Below are 26,155 nucleotides of genomic sequence, written 5' to 3' on the forward strand. Positions count from 1 at the left end.
AAGTCCACCAGGGGAACTTGCAGACACAGGATGGGGCCCAGCAGAAAGTACTGTCCTGAACCTCTCCATTCTACTGAGCAGCTGGCCTCCTGAAAAGATTCACACCCTCTGCTATCTTTGTGCTTTAAGAGTCTTTTGACCCTTACTCTAATGAAGGAGAGCAGTTGGGAACATGGATTGAGCCACCTTCCCATCTTGCAGCACACCACTCAGACCATGCAAAAGCAGGTAGTTGTGTTCTCTCTCATGTAACGCTCAGTTGAAGAAATGGGCTCCTCCATCCCCCTCTCCGCCTGCCTTTCATATCCTAGGCATCCTGCCTCAATTCTGCAAAAGCAATTTCTCCCATTCACCCATGCTAGGCTCCATTTTCAAAACACGCCACAGGGAGGTCAGTGATCAGCGTAAAATACTTAAGAGGATCCCAAATTGCCTCCTGCCTCAGAACAAATTCAGGCTTTGAAGTAGATATCATGGCAACGGCTCATGATGGATATCCCTGCCCTCGCGACTCCAATCTAACACCGCCTGCATTTACTGGGGTGACATCAGCGTTAGGAAATGACAACAGCGTTGCAAACAGGGAGGGAGGGAAGAAAGGAAGGAGGGGAGGATGAGGGAATGATACTGCGGGCAACCCTCTGTTCTCAGTCATAACAATGTTGGAAGTTGAATTACTGGTGCTTTCCCACACCAAGATCCAGGCTGAGATACTCCAGAAAGATGGTTGCTTGCAATAGTTGATCAATTTAAGAGTGTAGGAAGAGCCCTGCTAAATCAGACCCATCTAGGCCCATCTAGACCAGCATTCTGTTCTCCCAGATGTTAACCAGATGCTTCTGGAAACCCCAGAAGAAGGGTAAAAGCTCAAAAGCCTGCTCTCCTGTTTATGATCCCCAGCAACTGGTAATCGGAGGCAATTCTGAACTACAGAGCCAGTGTGGTGTAGTGGTTAAGAGTGGTGGACTCGTAATCTGGTGAACTGGGTTCGCTTCCCCGCTCCTCCACATGCAGCTGCTGGGTGACCTTGGGCTAGTCACACTTCTCTGAAGTCTCTCAGCCCCACTCACCTCACAGAGTGTTTGTTGTGGGGGAGGAAGGGAAAGGAGAATGTTAGTCACTTTGAGACTCCTTCGGGTAGTGATAAAGTGGGATATCAAATCCAAACTCCTCTTCTTCTCTTCTACAGTGGTACCTCAGTTTAAGAACAGTCCTGCTTAAGAACAATTCAGTTTACAAACTCCAGAAAACCAGAAATAGTGTCTTAGTTTGAGAACTTTACCTCAGTCTAAGAATGGAATCCAAACAGTGGAAGGGCACCCGCGGTGGGAGGCCACATTAGGGAAAGCGCGCCTCAGTTTAAGAACGGTTTTGGTTTAAGAACGGACTTCCGGAACGGATTAAGTTCATAAACTGAGGTACCACTGTAGCTGGACTGATTTAGCCTGAGGCAGTTTCCTTTGCCCATCTAGTCCAGCATCCTGTTCTCACAGTGGTCTGGGGAAACCCAGCCAGATGGGTGGGGTATAAATAATAAATTACTATTATATTATTATGGTCAACCAGATGCCCCAATGGGAAGCCCGTGAGCAAGACCTGAGTGCATATACTGCTTCCAACAGTGGAGGTGGAACATAGCCTTCATGGCTAGCAGCCATTGATAGACTTATTCTCCATGAATTGTTAAATGTTGCAGAAGTTTAACTATGGAAGAATGCAGTTTCCTATGCGTTAAATCAGCCCTTGCCATGCTGCTTCATAAGAAAAGCCCTGCTGGATAGTCTGAAGGCTCATGTATTCCAGCATCCTCTTCTCCCAGTGGCCAACTAGATGTCTCTGGGAAGCTCACATGAAGGATTTGAGGGCAACAGCACTCTCCCAACATGTGGTTCCCAGCAACTGGTATACAGGGGCATTCTGCCTCCAGTAGTAGAGTATAGCCTTTGTGGATAGTGGCTATTCATAGCCTCCTTCATGAGGGGTGGGTCGGTTGGAACCCACCCCTTCCTTTTTTCTTTCTTTTTTTAATGAAGGGGATGATGAGGCAGTGGGAAGTTTGGGACTGCACAGATGCACTGCCAGAGCCAATATGGTGTTCTCATACACGAGTCCTTCTCTGCTGCCGCCAGGAGGCTTTTGCTGTGGCTATTGTCCACCAGGTGGGCCAGCTATTCCTGGGCTTACCAAACACAACTTTGCTTACCTTCCTGAATCCATCCCTTTCTAAGGGTTCGGTACAGGTAAGAAAAGTCCAGAAAGAAACACACAAAACAGGCAAGCAGACGACAACTGAAACATGCCCCAATGATCATTATCCCATCATGAGAACTTTGATCCAGTTTCCATAATCCAGTACTTGATTCACATATCCCGAAACTGTGCATGAACCAAAGCACAGCCATCATTTGAAATTTGCACTTCTCTGCATTTTGCAATGTGGTTCTCCAGCCAAAATGAATGGGAGATTAAATATACTGCTTTAGCTGCGTACCCTAGTTCTGTGTGCACTGTGAATGCAGAATGGAATCCCACCCCTTGCCCATCAGCTGACATCACCCTGTTCCATCAGCTGCTTCACAGGTAGGTGCGGTTTGGCTCCTGGAACAAACTGCACCCTCTAGTGGACCAAGATTCCCTGTCCGTCAGCTAGATCAGGCACCCCCAAACTCAGCCCTCCAGTTGTTTTGGGACTACAACTCCCACCATCCCTAGCTAACAGGACCAGTGGTCAGGGGTGATGGGAACTGTAGTCCCAAAACATCTGGAGGGCTGAGTTTGGGGATGCCTGAACTAGATGGACCAGCAGTCTGACATGGTATAAGGCAGCTTTCTGTGTTCCTGTCCATCATGCCACACTTAGTTCTCAAAGCACATCTAGCAAACCTCTCTAAGACATGAAATGGATTGTGGCCTGGGCATCACATGTCTGTGTCTGGGTCTTTTCTCTTTATGGCCCAATCCCTTCCAAGAATCTCTCATTTAAAAGGTGAGTGCATTCCAATAACACTGCCACACACACAGGCACACAAAGGAGGTTGCCAGGCAACGCGGCTCATGAAACAACCCCACCAGGATATGAAAGTACTGAGCAAGGCAGTTCATGGGCAAAGCAATTTAACGTTCGTAATGTTCCCTTTTGCCGTGTGCAACAATAACAATGCCTGCATGTATAATATATAGTTGCAAAATCCAAAAGAATCATTGCAGACTGTCAGGACCCTCGTTGCCTTTATCCAGAAACTGTTTCTGTGCACAGGGCGTTTGGAAGCAGTTAGGAAGGAGGGACAAAGGAAGGAAGGAAGAAAGAAAAGGTGGTTGAAAAGGAGGGTGCAAAGTAGAGCCAATGAGGGTTGTGGCTGGGAGGGTTGTGGCCTTGAGAGAATTCAAAGAGCCACATAAGGAGGCAAGGAGGGATGCATATGCGTATGGACCTGAGGTTCTCTACTCCTGGTGTAGAATATCAGGAGATGGGATGAAACGGTGAAATCTGTTATGATTAAATGGGCACAAGATGTTGGACATAACATAATGATGGCTGACTGGGAACAGTTATGGACCACAGGTATGAAGTTTACGGCATGCAATGCCTTAAGAGAGAATATTATGAAAATGATATACAGGTGGTACATGACCCCAGTCAAGCTTGCAAAAATCTATCATTTGCCCGATAATAAATGTTGGAAATGTAAAGAAACTGAAGGTACATTCTTTCACCTTTGGTGGACATGCCCAAGGATTAAGGCTTTCTGGGAGATGATCTATAATGAATTGAAAAAGGTATTTAAATATACCTTCTTGAAGAAACCAGAGGCCTTTCTCCTGGGCATAGTCAGCCAGTTGGTGACAAAGAAGGATAGAACTTTTTTTATGTATGCAACAACAGCAGCAAGAATACTCATTGCAAAGTATTGGAAGACACAAGACCTACCCACTCTGGAAGAATGGCAGATGAAGCTGATGGACTATATGGAACTGGCAGAAATGACTGGCAGAATCCGAGACCAGGGAGAAGAGTCGGTGGAAGAAGACTGGAAGAAATTTAAAGACTATCTACAGAAATATTGTAAAATTAATGAATGTTAGAATGATGTTGGATAGAAATTAAGTGGTTTTCAGCTGTAATACTATAAGGGAATATGAAAAATGGATTATTAATAGGTAAAAATTTAACCTTACAATATTTTAAGATTAAAGACTAGGATAAACAAAGAGGGTAAGGATTTGCTGAACCAACAAACCGAACTGGAATACAAAAAAGGGAGGCGTGAGGAGGTCCGGGAAACAAGCTAATGAAAAATAAGTAATGGAAAGATTGAGTTGTTTTTAACCATTTTTATTTTGTATTTTCTTCTTTTTTTATTTTTATTTTGTAATATATTGAAAATCTTAATAAATATCTTATATAAAAAAAAATAGAATATCAGGAGATGGAGCACAGCTCAGTGGTAGAGTGCATGCTTTCCCTTCCATTAAGAAGGTCCCAGCGTCAATCTCTCACACACGCAAAAAAAGATTGGGTTGGTGGTGATGGGAGAGCCCGCCTGTCTGAAACCCTGGAAAACCACAGGCCACATGACTTGAAGACTGCAAGTCCCATCATCACCAGCTGTTGTGGCTGGCGTTCGGGGATGATGGAAGTTGTAGTCTGAGAAATATGTAAGTATAATAATACCTGCCTACGTCTGTAAGAATTGGCTCATAGAATCCCCATTCCCAGGTAACGAAGGGGAACAAATTTGTTCAGTTCACATTTTCCTGTAGACTTACCAATTTTGCATTTGCTAAACTAGCAAGTGAACCAAAACGCAGCTACCTTTCAAAATCGTGAAGCTCTAAATTTTGTTATGCAGATTGCCAACCGAAGAGATTGCACAAAACGGCATATATTTGTGAAAAATAATATGCAAAGCTATATCTTATTAGGAAAGATTGGGTGCAGAAATGCTTACATTGGGCAGCATTGTCATATGAAAATGCATAATTCTGGGGAAATGCACATGGAATGTGCCTTCCTGAAAAGAAAGCATTGCACATTGATGCGGAAATAGGGGGAATGGAACTTACTGCTGGAAAAATGAGAAACCAAGAAAAACAAAAATGACAGATTCATCCATCCCTACTAATCTGCACTGTCTCTCTCAATCAGCTAGGATAGACATTAGGAGATTTGCCAGAACACCCTCCCTTGCGATTTTCGAGGCATTTCCTCCAAACCTCCACTTTTCCAGGCAAATAGCAGCCTGCAGCTTGTTTGCAGTGTTAAAAATTCTGCACCTGTTGATACTTTTTGTCTCTTAAAACTGTGAACATTTCTTTTCTGTTTCTACTCCAGTTTGCAGTAAACACATACAAACCATGACACCAACCCTCATTCACCTCTTCCTGGCTGACGTCTGCCAGCAGTTCGGCATTATATTCTGGGCATGTCAGAACGTAATGCAGTGTAACAAGATGTGATATGTTGGATGAGACTTTATGTAGCGGAAAAAGGTTCCTGCGCTTTCCCCCTTTTTATTATTTACATTCCCAGAGAAGGTTATGTGCCACATGAGGTTTCTGCAGAGATAAATAGCTAACCTGAGCTGGCTGGCAGCTTCCCCAGAATCCAATAAGGACTCTTCTCAAAATGGTCACCCAATGCTTTGAAAGAGCTGGCCTTCGAACACAGCCTTGAAGGACCTCGGCCCATTAAGAGACCTTGTACAAGTTCCATGCAATATGCCTTGGGAAGACATTTGCATTGTTTAGGCAGCTATGAATTAGGGTACTGCAGAGGCAATTCTGACTTGGGTTGTCTCATTATTTGAGGTCATGATGAATCAGTAATACCATTTGAATGGCTAGTTCAGGCATCATATGTTTGCTGGGATAGCTCAGTCAGGAGAGCATGAGACTCTTAAACTCTGGGTTGTGGATTTGAGCCCCACATTGGGCAAAAGATTCCTGCATTGCAGAGGGTTGGACTAGATGACTCTGGTAGTCTCTTCCAACTCTACAATTCTTTGATTACAGTACAGAAGAGATGAGTGTGTTTTCACCATTCTGATCCTTTCCCCCATCCCAGGGGGAGCTCACCAGCATGCTCACCAAAGAATTACTTAGGGATAGGAGAGAAATTTGTTTTGTATGCTATGTGCAGTGGACCACTAACCCAATCTGACTCTTCCAGACTTGCTTGCAACTCCTTAATCTGACAACACACCTCTCTGGATTGTTCAATACAGTTTTAGTGTACAAAAATTCACTTGAAAAAAATGCATATTTTATTTAAAATATGTTTGCAACAGCATGTGTGTCTTGCTGATTAACACATTGAGAAGCATGTTTGTTACATTAAAAAGTTCGTATGAAAAGCATATAATAGGATGGAATGGCATGCAAGGGGGTGGAACAAGATGGAACAGACTAATGTGCTAGTGAGAATGAAATGGGGTGGCAGTGATAGGAGAGACATTCATTTCAGTTTGCATTTTAATGCAAACTTACTCTGTTCACACCTTCTGAAACAACACGTGAAATAAAACCCAGCCATCCTTAGAAATTTGCATTTATCTGAATTTTGCGATGCAGATCTCTAACAAATATTTACAAAAATGCATACAATAGTTAAAAGTGTGCATAAAAATACATGTACATAGAAATTATTTATATTGGGGAAAATTGCTTGCATACAAAAATTGGGTTTATTGGGAGAAATTCATGATAAAATGCTGGAAAATTTTCATGAGGGTTTTTTTTTTAACAAAAAGGAATCACAGATTGCTGCAGAATTGTGGGGAACTGAATTTAAGGTAGGAAAAATGAGAAACAAAGAGCACTGAAATTGACAGACCCTTCCATCCCTACCTCTGATCAAAAAGAAGAAGGCATCTACAAGCAGGAATAAGGCATCTCAATTAACATGCTTTGCTCCCCTCCCTCCCCACCCCTCTGAGAACAGATAAGGATTGTTAAGGCTTCAGTCATCAATTTTATTTTATTTTTTAAGGCAGCATGTTGTATTTGGCTCAGTGCTATTTACAGCTGTTGTCCATTAGGGGCCCTCAGGAGTCCAATTCCAAGCCACAAATGCAGAATCCCATAAGTTTCATTCAGCAATGAGACCAGAGAGCAGTTCTAAATCATGGTGAGGGGGAGAAGATGAGAGAGGGAGGGGGCAGCCAATGAAATAGCTGGGAAATAAGAAATACGATGCATATGATTCAGGAGCAGGCATTTGTACTGTCTGTTGCTTCAAGCATAACACAGACTATATAGGAGACTGGGGTTAGCCAATATGGTACCCTCCAGATTTTGTTGAACTACAACTCCCATCAGCCCTGGCCAGAAAGGTCAGTAGTCAGGGAGGAGGAGAGATGTAACACAATGTCCTCCAGCTGTTGAACTGCAGCTCCCATTATCACCAACCAGCATGGCAAATTGGCATCTGGAATAGACAGGTCAGGCCTGTGGAACATCTAGCCAAAGGTAGCTGATCAATCATATGTTGTTAAATGCTGCTGAGCAACCCCATTGGGAAAGGCCTTCCAAATAGGGGGCGAATCCAGCAACTCAATAACAAAAGCAATGACAAACCTAGACAGCACCTTAAAAAGCAGAGACATCACCTTGCCAACAAAGGTCCGTATAGTTAAAGCTATGGTTTTCCCAGTAGTGATGTATGGAAGTGAGAGCTGGACCATAAAGAAGGCTGATTGCCGAAGAATTGATGCTTTTGAATTATGGTGCTGGAGGAGACTCCTGAGAGTCCCATGGACTGCAAGAAGATCAAACCTATCCATTCTGAAGGAAATCAGCCCTGAGTGCTCACTGGAAGGACAGATCCTGAAGCTGAGGCTCCAATACTTTGGCCACCTCATGAGAAGAGGAGACTCCCTGGAAAAGACCCTGATGTTGGGAAAGGCACAAGGAGAAGGGGACGGCAGAGGATGAGATGGTTGGACAGTGTTCTTGAAGCTACTAACATGAGTTTGACTGAGCTGCGGGAGGCAGTGGAAGACAGGAGTGCCTGGCATGCTCTGTGCCATGGGGTCACAAAGAGGCGGACATGACTAAACGACTAAGCAACAACTAGCAACTCATGCAGAAACACCCAGTGAGTGCAAACTCTCCGGGCTTTGACAGATGAAGAGAGGTGCATGGTTCATATCAAGACCCCTTGGGCATGCTTCCATCTCCTTTATGCTGGATTCATTTGTTCTGCAATCGTCCTGCACCGTTATAAACTATTTTGCCTCTGGCCCTGCCATGTGGTCCTAGGAAGGGAATGTGACCCTTGAGCTGAAAACTGATTCTCCACCCTTGCGTGAGATGATTCCACAATCCATGGATGACAGTGAGATACACAGTAGCACCACGGCGTGACATAAAGGCAGCTTTTGCAACAGCGCTCTTGCTTTCGACTCTTCTTAAAAGAGAGAAGTGTCGTTCCTACTTCGTCCTTCCCTTGGGGCCTCTTCCGAATCCAAACCCCACGAAGCAACTGAATGTAGCTTTACATTTTTCTGAAGTGATCTGGTTGAACATGACAAAACAGTCTCAGAACCAGCGTGGTGCCATCAATTGTTGTTTCCCCACGCAAAAATAAAAAAGGGGGGGGGGAACGATCTCTCATTGAGTGTCACACCAAATCATATAATTGTCAGATGGATTGCCAGCTAGGGATCAAGATTGTCAACGCTCATCATTCTCAGAAAGAAGATATTTCATTCTCCTTCCACTTTTACTGGCAAACTTTGAAAGGGACTCGGAATCAGAAGTGGCTGTTCATTACTCGAACAAGCGAGTGCCTGGAATTGTGTTTGCAGCTGTGAGTAATGGTGTTTAAATTGAGACAGCGGATATGGGCCAGCACACACATTAATTTCTTTGTAAGGGGCCACATGTGCTGAAGTCTCACTGCTCCTGTAGTGGCCTCTGACTCTGATAGCCAGTACAAGGGGCTGTACTTGGAGAGCCCTCTTCTAGGTTGTGCTTTGCCCCCACTCTCATCAAGCTGAAAGCCCCCATTACTTAGTAGCTTTTCCTTGTTAGAGATAATACAGAAGGCTGGATCTAAGTAAGCAATGGAAGGAATAAGGTAGTGTACCACTTCAAACTTGAGTTGGATTAGCAACATTTTTGCATGCTCGCCTAGATCAAAGAAGCCAGCTGACCTCACCTCAAGCAGAAAACTGGAATCGCAGGGGTTGTTTGGTTTGATTGCTGCTGATTTTACTGTTTTCACTTCTGTTCATCAAGTTTCTTTAAAAAAAAATATTATAAATTTTTAAACCTGCGATTTCTTTCAATTATTTGTATTATAATTTAATCTGCTTTGAAAATTGCTTTTATTGAAAGGTGGATATATAATTTAAAAAAGTTAAGCTGACTTTAATCTTTTAAAATATTTTAACCTTTGTATGTTTTAAAGTAGGGTTGAAAATTTTCCCTGATTTTCTTGATTTTTTTTTGTATACTATAATGAACTGGTGTATAAATTTTATGAACTCTCTCTCTCTCTCTCTCTCTCTCTCTCTCTCTCACACACACACACACACACGGTACATTTCCCCTGGCTGCACTAGTTCAGGGGTGAGGAATCTATGACCCACCAGATGTTATTGGACTACAACTCCCACCAGCCCCAACCAGCATGGTCAGGGATGGTGGGAGTTGGAATCCAACAACATCTGGAGAGCCAAAGATCCCCACAGCAGCACATGCATGTGTATTTTTCTTTCCTTGCAGGTTTTTTTGTGGGTTTGGAAATGCTACTCCCCATGCTATAGTCTCCGACTGGTAGAATCCATTCTACAATCCCAGAACATGACCACATCATTCTACTGCATATGTACTAATACATGCGAGACCCAAATCCACAGCATGGCCTATTTTTCTCCCTTTTTCTGGTGGATGGTACTTTCCCCCCTTTCTCAGCTGCAGGCTAGAATAGAGAGAGAATAAAGAATACAGCTGGTATGTTGTCAAATGTGATGTAAAGCCAAAATTGGTTGGAAGGCCTTGATTCTCTGCCATCATCTGTCTGTAGTGGCTGTCAGAAATGATGACCACTACAGGCATATGTGTTTTTGCTACATGTTTGTTTAACCTGACAGAGTAATGGAGAAAGCAGCTCTGGGTGTCAAAGCCACTGGTTCCTCCATTTCCTCCCTCCAACCACTTGAAAATTGCTGAGTGTTTTGGCAGACCAGTTAACAATTTTTCTGCCTGTGTTCTGTGCAAGATGCTGTATGGTTTTTAGTAGTATTTGTATTGCTTCTTTTATCTCTTGTATTTTATTCTATGGCATTTCAATTTGAATTCCATAGACATGCTGTGGACCACATGAATGAAGCCAGTGGACCACTGGTGCTCCAAAACAGAAAGCACTGTTCTTTTTCCACCCAGAAGGCAGGTCTCATGGGAAAGACTCATGGTGCATTTAGTGCCATTTTAGAATATAAAGCTCCCATGAGGTTACTGGGACAGATATACAGTCGTACCTTGGAAGTCGAACAGAATCCATATTCTGGAAGTCCATTTGACTTCCAAAACGTTCGGAAATCAAAGTGTGGCTCCTGATTGGCTACAGGAAGCTCCCGCAGCCAATCGGAAGCCATGGAAGCCCCATTGGATGTTTGAGTTCCAAAGAACGTTCACAAACCGGAACACTCACTTCTGGGTTTCGATTGTTCGGAAGCTGATTTGTTCAGGAGCCAGGGTGTTTGGGATCCAAAGTACAACTGTATGGTAGTAGTAGTAGTAATAGTTGAGAGGGCGAAGGACAGGAAAAAGCATTTTTTTTTAAAAGAATACCCCTCCCATTGTGTTTTCTAGGTGACCGTCCTTATGTGGTGCTCATGGCAAGGGTCCATCCTGGTGAGAGCAATGCCAGCTGGGTTATGAAGGGGACACTTGAGTTCCTGCTCAGCAGTGACCCCATTGCAGATCTCCTGAGGCAATGCTTCATCTTCAAGGTCATCCCCATGCTGAATCCAGATGGAGTCATCAATGGCAAGTGAGTTATATCGCTTGGATTGCAGTTACTAGCAAGCAATTAAGCTGGCCATGTTAAAAGGCCTATGGAGTTGTGAGTTCGAGCTACTGCGTTCAGCAAGAAGGGACATTCCTTATTAGTATGAGATACATTAATGAGGAGTTGTAGTGGTATATGGTGCTGCCTGGTTGGCTGCCCTTTCTAAGCCTCTTAGCTTTTCAGCTCCCATATTCAAACCCTATATGATTCCTATTTTAACATAATTTTTTATTTATTTAAAATATTATATATTTCAACATTATTCAAACCACTGTCAATGGTACACAACTTTGGGACCTTGTCCAGTTGCGACTTGGAGCTGGTGACTCCTCTTGCTCTTCCCTAAATATAGAATGTATTTATCAATATGATGGTTCTCCCAAGTTTGTATTTGATTAGGCTGTTCACCGAATAATGCATTTTCTGGGTAAATTAACTGTCTACCTTTTAACCAATTAATCACTTATTTAGCCAATTAACATAAATTTTACAGTAGTTCAGTGGAAGTGACATAGTGAGTGTATTTAATGAAGACAACAGTTTCTCTTGACTGATTAACAAGGGGGGGGGGGAACTCATTTGTTGCTTGGGAAATTATCTTAAAACACATTGCTTGAGTCATGAGAGGCTGATCATTTACATCAATGACATCAGTGCTGGAGAACCTTTCAAGGGAAGGAAACTTGATTGATCATCAGGTTTTTTTCTTTAAAAAAATCCACATTTTTTTAAAAAACCAATAAAATACCACCACCCCACCAGCTGTTAATGAGTTATTCAATCAGACTGAATGTTAAGTTGACTTAAGGCCACAATTCTATGGACAATTACTTCAGAGAAAAATCCTCATTAAACACAGTGAGTGTCTACTGCTTAGTAAGGATGAATAAGTTTGGAACCAGCTAAGTTTTGCTCTGAGTAGAACCATAGGAATGAATTGACAAGGTCCGTTAATTTCAATGGGTCTGCTCTGAGTTGCATGGCCTCCAGTATTTCACAGATGGAAGTATAGAATTGTTTGTAGTGCCCCAATCCTTGTGCCCAGGAACCGTGCCTGAGAAACTCAGTGGTTTCTTTTTGTGTCATGGTGGTCTGAATCTTGCTGGGACCAAATTGGCAGCTTAAGAAAAAACAAAACGTAAAGGAAAAAGAGAGAGAGAATAATCTTTTTAGCTGTACTTTATCGAGTTTTTAAAGTGAGTTCCCTTTGAAATAGAAAGGAGGGGCAAAGGTTTACCTTAGAGGGGCTTATTGGAAGCTTTGATTTTTTGGGTCTCTCCATATTTTTCAGAATGCTTCACTTCTTCACACCTTTCACGCTGTGGCACTGATACAACAGCTGAAAGGGAAAGTAGCTCAGGATCCTATTGAATGAAATAATGGGATATTGCCCTGAGCTGGTTTTCAAATCTTTCTCTCTCTCACACACACACACATACCTCACGGCCCCTGAGAAGTCGAGGGCCAGACAAACGCCTTTTGCTTTCCCAGCTTTCCATTATCACTGCACATAATTAAAATCTCCACTAGACACAGGCCTGGGGGAACACCTGACCTTTCTTGCAATTTCCAGTTGACTCTTGGAAAGAAGGGCGTTCCTTGAGGAGCAAAAGTGTTCCCTGCATTTCTATGACTATATATCACAAGTGAGAGTTGCTGCAAAATGTGGCAATATGGAATCCTCCTGTTTCAGGTTCCTGTCAGCCAGCCATGCCCTTTTCCAGGATGCTCTATTCCATTTCCTCCTCTGGTCTCCCAGCCTCCCCCCCCCACCCGCCAGTCATTTTGTATTCTATATGCACTGGGCATACTCAGTCCCCATTAGGCTGCTGTGTTCTCGTTTTTGTCTCCTTAGCTGTGTATTTTCAGTCTGGATCCCAAACTGAAAGCTGATCTGGGATTTGTCCAGAATGATTTGAGTGTGTTAAACACTCATAGAACATGTGGTTGGTGTTGGTGGCAAGGAAAAATAGGTATAAAAGGAGAATTCCTGGATGCCAAGATCCAGGTTTGAAGCAAGTACTCTTTGGTGAGAGAGATTTAAAATCACAAAACATGTAGCAAAGTAAAGCAGGGAAATCTAAGCTGTTAGACCTTTGAAATATGCCCTTGTGAGTTCCTTCTAAGGTTTCCGTCTTCCTCCAGCGTAGAAAAAAGACCACACGCTTGGTAAGATAAAAATGGTTTACTTACAAACTCTGCAAATGTCTGTTTCATGTGCTTTTCCATACAGCATTCAGAAAATTTGCACAGGCAGTAAAGCTTGACTTAATTACAGTGGTAAAGTTTCTAAATTATTGGTACAGGAACACAAGATTGGCTTGTGAAAGCCATGTGGTCTTAGCTGCTGCAATTAGCACAGATTTCCTCACACACTGGTAGATTGAGGGGAACAAAGTCTTGTTTACCTAGTCCAGTGATGGCCAAACTTGGCCCTCCAGCTGTTTTGGGACTACAACTCCCATCTTCCCTAGCTAACAGGACCAGTAGTCAGGGATGATGGGAATTGTAGTCTCCAAAGAAGCTGGAGGGCCAAGTTTGGCCATCACTGACCTAGTCCCTCTGAAGGTGAGCTAAGCCTGGCAGGACAGCTTCCTTCCTTCATGCATTAATTAGACATAAGCATCAGGCTGCTTATCCCGCAGCTGGGCAATGAGGAGCAGGGGCAGAAGGAGATGATGTGGGCAGTACATCAGAATAAGGCAGATGGCTTATCCTTTGAGGAATATTGCATCACCCCTTCTAGGTGAGGTGTTGTGGTGAGCTGATGATTTCATGCCAAAGACATCTGATCTGAATATTACCAGAATGTTCCCTCTGGTTGCTGCTGCTGCTTTCTGGATGAGCTGAGAAGGGACCGCACCAGGACCAGGAGTCAAATGATGAAAAGATGATGTTACAATGCCACACAGCCAATCAGGTTTGGCTATGCAGTGGCATTACTGAAAACGGCGTGATATGAAGGCAGCATAAATCAATAAGTCAACCTTTTGAAAGAGGTGCTGAAAAGCCTCTGAAGAGAGAGGGAAGCTTTTTCCCCACCGCACCTCCTGAAAACATCGGTGACAAGCCAAGCAGTTTCAGTTCACCTTTCCTCCCTGTGTTCCAGAGCCCTTCCAATCATGCTGCCTACTTTCTCCAACTCACTGTCTTTAAAGTGCTGGTATAAATTAATATTTTCTCCTTTCCTTTGAAAGCTCATAAAGAAGCCAGCCAGGACAATTCTGAACAAGATGATTATTCTGAGTATCCCCATTCGGATCTGACTTTTTAACGAGCAGAGTGATTTTGCATCTCGCACGCAGATGCCCCTATAAATCTCTTCCCCCCTTCCCTTTAGTTGTGCTATTGATGCTGCTTCCGTCTACTTATCTCAGCATCTTTCTTGATTTAGAGAGGGATTCCCCCCTCCCCGCATTGCTTTGAAGTGGCTCGTTCTGCAAGTGCCAAAGCCTTCCTGCTCAGTCAGAGAGATAAGGCACCAATATGTGGCATTTAGAAAGGGTTCCTGCCAGCAGCCTAGACATCGGCTGCCACATCAGTGTACACCCTGCCCAGTTGAGGAGAGCTCTCATCCCAACAGGACCTTCCCTGATCATTCTCCAGGAGGCTTAAGAAGTCCCGAGACAAACCAGGCCTGGGTGCCTGCTTTTGCTAATGTGATCTGAAAGCTATAAGCAAATGTACTTCTACGGCAAACATGATGGTGGTGATGTAATTACACTAGTGCAGCATATAGCTCAAGTGGGGAACATCCCCCTACCCTGCTGGTTCTCCCTGGAAGCAATGAAACAAATATATCCATGCTGTGTCCCACTTCTGATTAGAACAGCTTCATGTTTTCTGTTGTGGTTAAGTGTCCCAGATAGGCAGCAGGTTTGAGAATGTTACATACCTACTCTCACAAACAAAGTGGTACGTGACTTGGATGGAATCTTTGTTGTTGTTGTTGTTTAGTCATTTAGTCGTGTCCGACTCTTCGTGACCCCATGGACCAGAGCATGCCAGGCACTCCTGTCTTCCACTGCCTCCCGCGGTTTAGTCAAACTCATGCTGGTAGCTTCGAGAACACTGTCCAACCATCTCGTCCTCTGCCGTCCCCTTCTCCTTGGGCCCTCCATCTTCCCCAACATCAGGGTCTTTTCCAGGGAGTCTTCTCTTCTCATGAGGTGGCCAAAATATTGGAGTCTCAGCTTCAGGATCTGTCCTTCCAGTGAGCACTCAGGGCTGATTTCCTTAAGAATGGATACATTTGATCTTCTTGCAGTCCATGGGACTCTCAAGAGTCTCCTGCAGCACCATAATTCAAAAGCATCAATTCTTCAGCGATCAGCCTTCTTTATGGTCCAGCTCTCACTTCTATACATCACTACTGGGGAAACCATAGCTTTAACTATATGGACCTTTTTTGGCAAGGTGATGTATCTGCGGAATCTAGACACATATAAAAACCACTCAGAAAATGCTTTTTTATAAAAGCATTTTTTAAAAATACAGTGGTACCTCAGGTTAAGTACTTAATTCGTTCTGGAGGTCTGTTCTTAACCTGAAACTGTTCTTAACCTGAAGCACCACTTTAGCTAATGGGGCCTCCCACTGCTGCCGTGCCGCCACCACTGCGCAATTTCTGTTCTAATCCTAAAGCAAATTTCTTAACCTGAGGTATTATTTCTGGGTTAGTGGAGTCTGTAACCTGAAGCGTGTGTAACCCGAAGAGTATGTAACCCGAGGTACCACTGTACAGTCGTACCTTGGATCCCGAATGCCTTGGTACTTGGACGTTTTGGCTCCCGAACGCTGCAAACCCGGAAGCATGTGTTCTGGTTTGCAAACGTTCTTTGGAACCCAAACGTCCAACGGAGCTTCCACGGAGGACTTCCTGCAGCCAACCAGAAGCTGTGCTTTGGTTTCCAAACATTTTGGAATTCGAACGGACTTCCAGAACGGATTCCATTTGATTCCATTTGACTTCCAAGGTATGACTGTACATCTAATTTTGCATAAGACTCACCATCACCATCTAGTGTCACGTTGTATATTGCACTTAAAACACACTTAACATGTTTTATTTGCAGCTGTATAGCTGAGTCCCAAGGACAAGCTGTTCTGCACTTAAGTCTGTTGAATATGCTCTGTATAACAGGGATTTGAATCTGCATTGCACTGGCTGAAAAAGAAAGGTGCAATTAAACCAAGGGAAGGTAACAATAAGTGTACAATACACAGGGATGATTGCATCTGCCGGGCAAAAAACTGAACTATGTTTCTTGCAGATAAGTTTCTCAGTCATGTGCTATGCCAATGTGCAAGGAGGTGGGGGAAGTGACAAAGTTTGACACCTCTAGGCTGTTGTCTCCAGGAAGGGTGTTACCTAGTTTGTACCTATTGTACACCAGTATACTGAGCTAGGGCTATACTGTAACCCCTTGCTAATGAAGCAATCTTTCTATTGGCTTGTAATAAGGACTTCTTCACCACATGGTAAGAATGAAATCCCAGCTTGCTTGCAATTTTGCCTAATATTGATATTATTTTGCAAGGCACTTCCTCTGATACAGTGCATTTTTGTACATTACTTTCGCCACTATATCAATCTGCGTGTGCACTTTCCCCAAATATATGCTTCTTTGTATTGCAACAGCATCACAAACATTCAGAGAAGTGCACATTTCAAAGGATGGCTGCGTTCTCTTTGGGAAGTGCAAATTAGGGAGGTTCTTATTAAAATGGGAACCGAACACATTTCTTCCCCATCTGCAGTCTGGAGCTATATGAAACAATGGTTTGACTCAAGGATAAGAGAGCCTTCTTGAAAAATAAAATGGAGGGATAGCGCATTGCTCCTCTTTGAAGCATAGTGTGGAGATAGCGGATAGCGGAAAGCTTTTCTCTATTTCCCATAGCCCTACAACTAGAACACTTAGAAATCTGGGACATCCATTGAAGATGAAAAATGATTCAAGAACAAGAAAGTACTTATTCACACAATGTAGAGTTAAATTACAGAGTTGTGATGGCAGAGGTGCAGCTTGCGAGGGCGATGGGGAAGGGGGAATGTCTCCTATGATGTCACATGCGTGCGACATCCTGACATCGCATGCGCAACATCCGGATGTTGGGAGGAGCCAGGGGGGAGCCAAAGATGGTGGCAGCATGGTCTCCTCCCACAGCCGCCATCAGCAGGGGGCTGCTTCAGTCCTCTCGCACATTCAATTCAGCTGACACATGTACCCATGGTCAGCAGAAATAGAGTTGCAGCACCTTCTCAGCTAGGGATGCAAGGAGGCGCCATTTTCCATCCTCCACTGTATTCATTGCATGTCCAGTTGTACCTTGGAAGTCGAACGGAATCCATTCCAGAAGTCTGTTTGACTTACAAAACGTCCAGAAACCAAGGCTGCAGCTTCCAATTGACTGCAGGAAGCTCCTGCGGCCAGCTGGAAACCATGGAGGCCCTGTTGAACGTTCAGCTTCCAACGAATATTTGCAAACTGGAACACTCACATCTGTCCAGGTTTATGGCGTTCGGGAGCCAAAACGTTTGACTCGCAAGGCGTTTGGGATCCAAGGTACCACTGTAGTGCCGTTTCCGTTCCCCTGCAGTTCAGTTTCCACAGAAAACCGTGTTATTTGTCTCGCTATTTGCTGTGGTGAAATCATGTAATTTATATAATTTACCTAATTAATTATGTAAGCCTAGGACTTGCCAATCAGAAGGTTGGCGGTTCGAATCCCCATGATGGGGTGAGCTCCCGTTGCTCGATCCCTGCTCCTGCCAACCTAGCAGTTCGAAAGCACGTCAAAATGCAAGTAGATAAATAGGTACTGCTCTGGCGGGAAGGTAAATGGCGTTTCCGTGCGCTGCTCTGGTTCGCCAGAAGCGGCTTAGTCATGCTGGCCACATGACCCGGAAGCTGTACACTGGCTCCCTCAGCCAATAAAGCGAGATGAGCGCCACAACCCCAGTCGGTCACGACTGGACCTAATGGTCAGGGGTCCCTTTACCTTTACCTTATGTTGTCCTTACATTATTCCACCTCGTTCATTTCAGTGCAAAGGAAACACAATGCAAATGGGGTGTGGTGGGGAGGAGTATTCAAGTACGTATCGTTTGCAGACTGAAGGCAACAGCAGCAGCGAATATCAATCCTATTCTCTGGATTGATTTCCTTTCCAGACATGGGATGAATAAGTGAACATCAGCAATTTCCGCTCCCGTTTCTGTTTTCATTGGAATTCTCCAACATCCCTATTCTCAGCTGCTCACTTTTTTTTACTGGCACACTCTCTTAATGTCATGCCAAGAAATGCCTGGGCCACATCACTTGTGCAAGATCCAATCCTAAACTGCTGGCATTCTGAGCTCTTGGCTAGTCTTTCCCAGACACTGCAGGTCCAGATAAATATTGTTATTTATGATACCTAAATTTAGGGTTATTAATTGCATCAGTAAAAAAACAACAACCCTCCTAATTTATTTCATCATAAACAGCAATAATGAACGCTGCCAAATGCTAATTCCCACTGCTCGCCAACTGTGCCCATGTTTGATTGAATTTTTTTTTTAACCCTCTTCCCAGAAGTATTAAATTAAAAATGATTCAGAGCTGCAGAATCATTGATCAGACTTGGAGGTGACAGAGGAATACATGGAATCAAAGTGAAAGATTCCTGCAGATCCTCTTCGTCTTTCCCAGCTGCCCCCATTTCTGTTCCCTTTCCCAACCCAAACACTTGTGGATATATTGACACTACAGGAAAGCAGGGAGACTGGAAGATAGGAAGTAGGAATGCTAGATAGCTGCAACTGCAGTGAGAGCATGAAGGCAGCTCCCAAATGTGATTGGCAGATATCTGCCCATTTTGCTGTTTGCTATCGTTTTGATGCATTGCACTTTCATTGTATGCAGCAATATATTGTTCGCCGCTTTGGGGCCTCTGGGCCAAAAAAGTGGTATCTAAATAAAACTTCATATAATATAACATCACGGCCTTGTGCAGTGTAAAAGTAACAAATGCACATTTAATGTGCGAAAAACAGCTGCCGTTGCAGAGAGAAGGGAAGGAACACACCCCGAGGTACCAGAATCCCAGCACTGGTTTTGAATCCAGGTCTTGCAAATCGCCATCCTCTCTTCTCGTGGGCCACAAGAACTCTTCCACTCGCCTTCACTCTTCCAGAGTGTTATTTATTCCATCCTTTATCTGCCAGAGCTGCCTTGCTGCATGAATTATGAGCTGGCTTCATTTAGCACCACTGTTTTCTCCTTGGCAAATGCACTCCCATACATCTTGGCTCCCCAGGAATGTGTTTGCTTCTCTATTTACAGCTTCCCCCAACTGCTCCCTCCCATCCGCATTTGCTCCAGCTTCCCTCCCCGCTTTCCCTTGCTCAGTGGCCCCATAATGGCCACAGAGATAAATAAAATGCATAATTCTTCCCAGTCATTGTTATTTTCCAATGCTGTTGTTTTCGTTGTTGCCCTGCGCGGTAATATATATAATAACAAGGAAAACAAATCTTATTACTAAAGTAATTACAATAAATAAAAGGGCGAGAGAAGAGCTGAAGAAAGGGGTCGCCGGGGAGAGATTGCAGTAGGGTTTTGCTTTGTTGTGTTTTAGTTTCCTTTCTTTTTTTTAAAAAAAACTGTAATTTGCTCAGGGTGTACAGCGTGCCACGCTGGCGAGGAGGGGGAGAGGGATGATGGCTAATTAGCGGCCAGGTGTCACAGTGGTGGCAACATGCCGATCTCTCATCTCCATGTATCCCTGGGCCTTTGGAAGAGGCCACATTGCTGCCCCATCACTCAGTACCAGCTGCTCTTATTGCGCTGAGCCTCTCTGCACTTTGAGCTGCCTCCCTGAGACATTCCAAGACTTCAGCATGTCCCATTCACCCCCTTCCCTTCTGCTTTTCCACTATGCTTTGTGCACTTTCATGACTGTGGCAGGGAAACAAGCACTTATTTCTTGCGTTCCCCCAGTGCCACTCATTGCACATAATCTATTCCTGGCTGGAATAGGTCAGAACCCAAGGTTCATACCCAAGATCCTTGTAAGGTAAAAGGTGGGCCAGTGAAGTCCAGTCAAAGGTGACTATGGGGTTGCGGCGCTCATCTCACTTTCAGGCCGAGGGAGCCGGCGTTTGTCCACAGACAGTTTTCTGGATCATGTGGCCAGCAGGACTAAACTGCTACTGACACACGGAGGACCGTGACGAGTGTCAGAGCTCACAGAATCACCATTTACCTTCCCACTACAGTGGTACCTATTTATTTACTTGTGCTGGCATGCTTTCGAACTGCTAGGTTGGCAGGAGCTGGGACAGAGCAACAGGAGCTCACCCTGTTGTGGGGATTCTAACCACTGAGCTACTGATCAGCAAGCCCAAGAGGCTCAGTTGTTTAGATCAAAGCACCACTCATGTCCCCCAAGGTCCTTATAATATAGCATGAACAGCAGCCGGCCAGATACCCACTGGGAAACTCTGGCTGTACACAGTTTCTTTGGAGAATGAGGAGAGCCCTCAGCAGCTCTGTTGGAGACTGTATGCTCCGGAAACCACTTTCTGGGAATTACAAGTGGGGAGAGTGCTGTTGCCTTGCTCCGGTCCTGCTTGAGGAATTCTTACATATTTGCTTCATTTCCCATTCTTTGGAACTTCACCCATTTCTCCATTGATTTCAATAAAATATCCAGCCAGTGTTCTGCTGCCTGAAAATTCTATGTTTGCAATCTTAATGACATGAAATTTAGATGATGATGATAATGATTTATAATGATAATGATAATAATAATTTATCGCTTATACCCCGCCCATCTGGCCGGGTCTTCCCAGCCAAATATTAAAAACAAGATAAAGCATAAAATATTAAAAGCTTCCCTAAACAGGGCTGCCTTCAGATTTCTTCTAAAATTATTTCTTTGACATCTGGTGGGAGGGCATTCCACAGGGCGGGCACCACTACTGAGAAGGCCCTCTGCCTGGTTCCCTGTAACTTCTCTTCTTGCAGTGAGGGAACTGCCAGAAGGCCCTTGGCGCTGGACCTCAGTGTCCGGGCTGGACGATGGGGGTGGAGACGCTCCTTCAGGTATACTGGACCGAGGCCATTTAGAAGAAGAAGAAGAAGAAGAAGAGTTTGGATTTGATATCCCGCCTTTCACTCCCTTTTAAGGAGTCTCAAAGCGGCTAACATTCTCCTTTCCCTTCCTCCCCCACAACAAACACTCTGTGAGGTGAGTGGGGCTGAGAGACTTCAAAGAAGTGTGACTGGCCCAAGGTCACCCAGCAGCTGCATGTGGAGGAGTGGAGACGCGAACCCGGTTCCCCAGATTACGAGACTACCGCTCTTAACCACTACACCACACTGACTCTCATTTAGGGCTTTAAAGGTCGGCACCAACACTTTGAATTGTGCCCAGAAAATGTGCCTGGGAGCCAGTAGAGGCATTCTATAGCCAATTCCATCACCCACACATTGCTAACCCACCAAATTTCAGGTGGATAACATAAATGATATTCATTGTATCAACCATTTTAAAAGTTGCACAGATCCAAAATGAATTCAGATGTTAAAGGCCTCTTGTGATGACAGGAGAGCAGGAACATACTCACTTATCCCACCCCTTCTGTCACCTGACCTCCCCCCATCTTCTTCCATGCATTGGAGTTCAAAGGGCTTCAGTGGGGAGCCTGCCATGCAGTTTCCCCATGCAATTTGCAACCGTGATTATGCAGCTTTCTAAGGACAAATTTCACGGGACTTTGATTGAGTAGTTAAGCCTTTGAGAGTAGCCCCCCCCCACCAATTCCCAGTACAGCTTTCAGTCCCCCCCAATCTGGACTGAAGGCTCTGTGTCTGCAATTAAATTGGTTTTCATGCAATTCTATATAAGGCAACTTCCTACATTCCAATGCTAGGGTTGCAGCCTAACTGCTATCTAAATTAAACAGAGCTTTTCACTCTGGTCAGTTTCATCCCTGGGAGCTGTACACATCCTAGCCCATTTCTTCAATGCAAAACAAAACCTCCATTGGAAAGCAATTAAAAATGAATGGACTAATATATTTCCATCCAGTTCATGTGATTCATCCAAATTCACATTTGCTGACTCCCATAAAAATGAATGAACATATGCAGCTTGTTCATTCGTTATTCTATCTGTTAAAACACAAACACAGAGTGAAGACCCCTATTGGGAAGGCTGTAAGAGATTGGAGGGTTGGCCCACCCATAAGGCAAAGTGAGTCAACTGCCCCAGGTGGGAAGATCCATAGGGGCAGTAGATCTTCATTCACCCTTCTTCTCTGGTTGAGAAGCAGGCACCATTTTGTGGTTGGCCTCAGGTTCCAAAATGTCTTGTACAGTGGTACCTCAGGTTAAGTACTTAATTCGTTCTGGAGGTCTGTTCTTAACCTGAAATTGTTCTTAACCTGAAGCACCACTTTTGCTAATGAGGTCTCCTGCTGCTGCTGCGCCGCCAGAGCCCGATTTCTGTTCTTATCCTGAAGCAAAGTTCTTAACCTGAAGCACTATTTCTGGGTTAGCGGAGTGTGTAACCTGAAGTATATGTAACCTGAAGCGTATGTAACCCGAGGTACCACTGTATAAATTTTGACTCCTTGGGCTAGAAAAGGAAGTCCTGATGAAGAAAGTTGGGGATAAGCTGAGTTGCTTTCTGGTTATTTTGGATGGTGGTGTTTGTAAATGGGGATTGGAAGGTGCTGGACACCAGAGGTGGGCAGGCTTCAGGTCTGCAAGATCCATACCCTCCAACATTTCTCTGATGAAAATAGGGATGTCCCATTCCATAATAATAATTTTACTATTTATACCCCACACATGTTACAGGGTTGCTCCAGCCACTCTTGACAGCTTCCATCATAATATAAAAACATAATAAAACATTAAACATTAAAAACACACCCTTTCCTATATAGGATTGCCTTCAGACAGCTCAGAGGTTGGATAACTCCATATACTCCAACATTTCTCCAATGAAAATAGGGACATCCTAAGAAAAAGTGGGACATTCCAGGATCAAATAAGAAATTGGGATGGCTTCTCTAAATCAGGGACATCCTTGGGAAATAGGGACACTTGGAGGGTCTGCAAGAGCTACTTTGTGCTTCTGCTGGAACTCCAAGAATCAGAGCCAAGTGCAAAAGGCTTAATTCTGAACTGGAAAAAAAATGTTTTGGATACCAGATCTAAACTGACTTCACAAACCTTTGACTCCAAAATACTTCCCCAGCACTTGAGGAGGATATGGCCTGTGAGGTGTGGCCTGAGGAGAGTTCTGAGGACCAAATGGAGAAGCTTGGAGGGGTGCATTTGACCTATAGGCCTAATGCTCTTTATCCCTGGCCTAATGGTAGGGCCAGCCAACTATGCTCTACCTTTTCTGGCAGCAGTTAGCACACTTCAAAAAAGGGCCCATTTCTTCCCATAATTCAAGACAGATTTTGATGCTGCCTTTGGTCTCCTCACCATAGGGCAAGCAGTATTATCAGTTTATCTTGAAGGCAGCAAATACTTGTTACGGATGCTGAGCCAATGTTTTGCTTTGATGTGAAACAACCCCAAAAGAACATGAAAGAACATCAGGGGAGGGGGAAAAAAAGACTCTGGTGTTCAATTTGGAGATTCTTCTCACATAAAAAATGATGATAAATTGGAGTGGGTTCAGAGGTAGATAATGAAAATAATGGAAGGTTTTCACCAGCAACAACACAAGGGGAAGCAGGAAGTTATTGGATAGGTTTTTAAATTTTGAGAAGATTGGGGAAGGAGATGATGACTGTTTTCAGGTATATAATGGTGTTGTTATATGAAGGATTTGGAGCAATCATTTTCCATGGCTACCAAAAAGCAGATTGGAGAAGTAAGCAATTTGCATTGCGGGGAAGGCCTATTTCGCTAAAATCTTACATTTAAACCTCCTAGTGCCAGATGCTTCTACCTAATGAAAAACATTACCAAGGTACCCCATGTTCCTAGTTTTGGGTGTGTTTTGGGGAAAGATGGTCGATAGCAGGTAATGTATGGTTTTGGAGAACATTAGCTAGTCCGCATGATGTGGTATTGCCAGTAGGGCTGATTTCAACATCTCTATAGGGGAATGTTTGGTTGTTTCAGAGGGAAGTATGCGGGGAGGGGGCACCCTAGTTGCTGTTTTGTTACTGGCCCAAGTTCAATGTGCTAATACAGTGGTGCCTCGCAAGATGAAATTAATCCGTTCCGCGAGTCTCTTCGTCTAGTGGTTTTTTCGTCTTGCGAAGCAACCCTATTAGCGGCTTAGCGGATTAGCGCTATTAGCGGTTTAGCGGCTATTAAAGGCTTAGCGGCTTAGCTGCTAAAAGGCTATTAGCGGCTTAGCGGCTTAGAAAAGGGGGGGGGAAGCGAAAAGAAATCTCAAGATTCGCAAGACATTTTCGTCTTGCGAAGCAAGCCCATAGGGAAATTCGTCCTGCGAAGCACATCGAAAAATAAAAACCCTTTTGTCTAGCGGGTTTTCCGTCTTGCGAGGCATTCGTCTTGTGGGGCACCACTGTATTAGTAGACAAAGCCTTTAACAGCTTAGGGCCAGTTTACCTGTAGGATCACCTTATCCCTTATATGCACAGTCAACCACATGATCTGAGAAACTGACACCAAGACTAAGGCTTACTCAATGCCTGAACCACCAGAGTTGTGACTATTGCTATGAGGTACGCAAAACCACAAGACAAGAGCCATTTTGTCAGGTGGAAAATTCCTGCCCGGTCCCAAATACAGTTCATTTGAAACTTGCCAATGCCCAAATAGCTATTTTTTTTGTAATAGCATCCTTCATAATATGGGTGAGCTGGTGCTTCCGCAACCAGGACAAATTCAGGTCACCTACATCTATTTTTAGTTGTTCAGTGGTGACTGGCTTCCCCTTCCACATTAAAAATATTTGAGCCTAAAGTAACCCTGATGCCCCTGAAATTGAAAAATGGCAGGCTTGCTGTCTAAATGACAAGCCGGACGCACCAAGCTTGCGGGATGCTTCTGATCTGAACTGAGAACAACACAAAATTATGCACCTATTTTTGCACTGTGCCATCTGCATTCCTTGGGCAAAGCACTCACAGAGGCAGCTGCAGCAACTGGTGCACATTGGCTGATTGCTGAAATTGCCTTGAACTTTTTAAAAGGGCTAATGATTCCTGACTTAAGCAATCAATTTAGCTGGGATTTCCAGATTAGAAAAACAACAACAACAAACCTGTCCATGTATGCTTCAAGGGCCAGGCATGTAAATGTGACCTTTCTTTTTTTAAAAAAACATGAGTCTGGATTTAGGGATAGGTGGTTGGGAGAAATTTGATTCAGTTCACATTTAAAGGTGGATGTACCTCATCCACACTTTCTGAAATAATACAGAATCCAAAACACAGCCTTCATAGGTTTAGTGATTTGGGCATTAAAAATTTGCATGTGGCGGCTACCATTTGGGTTAGGAATTTCTGGAGCTCAGTGTTGGAGTTATTGTGCAGGCTTGTGAGAGATGCTAGACTTTGTGAAAGGCTCTGGGTGAAGTGTAATAATACAATGGACAATAGAGGGTGTTTCTAGGGTCTTTCCTTGGAATTGCAATGCCATTAAACACAAGTAGTAGTAGTAGTAATAATAGTAGTAGGCCTGGCAGTCTGAGCAAGTGGGTAGCAGATGCATCTTCACTTTACTTTGATTCATACCTATCTTGCAGAGCTTCACCTCATTTCATCTACCCAATCCAGTATCTGACCCTTTGGCTTGTCCATGACAGCATCTCTGACTGGAGATGGACAAATCTATCAATTTCAGGTTCTCTCATTTTCCCATTCTCTGCTTTGCCAGTATTTTAGTGCAAATTTCTCCTAATATGCACGTTAGTATGCAATTTTGCAGGGACGCAGGTGGTGCTGTGGTCTAAACCACAGAGCCTAGGGCTTGCCAATCAGAAGGTTGGCAGTTCAAATCCCCACAACGGGGTGAGCTCCCGTTGCTTGGTCCCTGCTCCTGCCAACCTAGCAGTTCAAAAGCACGTCAAGTGCAAGTAGATAAATAGGTACCGCTCCGGCGGGAAGGTAAAAGGCGTTTCCGTGCACCGCTGTGGTTCGCCAGA

General features: G+C 44.1%; 1 protein-coding gene across 2 annotated transcripts in view; it reads left to right on the top strand.

The window, feature by feature from the left end:
• AGBL1 (AGBL carboxypeptidase 1) overlaps nucleotides 1-26,155 on the top strand; it is a 407,461-nt gene that overhangs the window by 145,909 nt on the left and 235,397 nt on the right. For both annotated transcript variants that reach the window (XM_080980323.1, XM_080980324.1), the window contains exon 18: nucleotides 10,819-10,999. In XM_080980323.1, coding sequence (XP_080836449.1) covers nucleotides 10,819-10,999 — 181 coding nt within the window. The remainder of the gene's footprint in view (nucleotides 1-10,818; nucleotides 11,000-26,155) is intronic.

Source organism: Podarcis pityusensis (genome assembly GCF_964106645.2).
Source record: "Podarcis pityusensis genome assembly, chromosome: 14".
Classification (NCBI taxonomy): Eukaryota; Metazoa; Chordata; class Lepidosauria; order Squamata; family Lacertidae; genus Podarcis; species Podarcis pityusensis.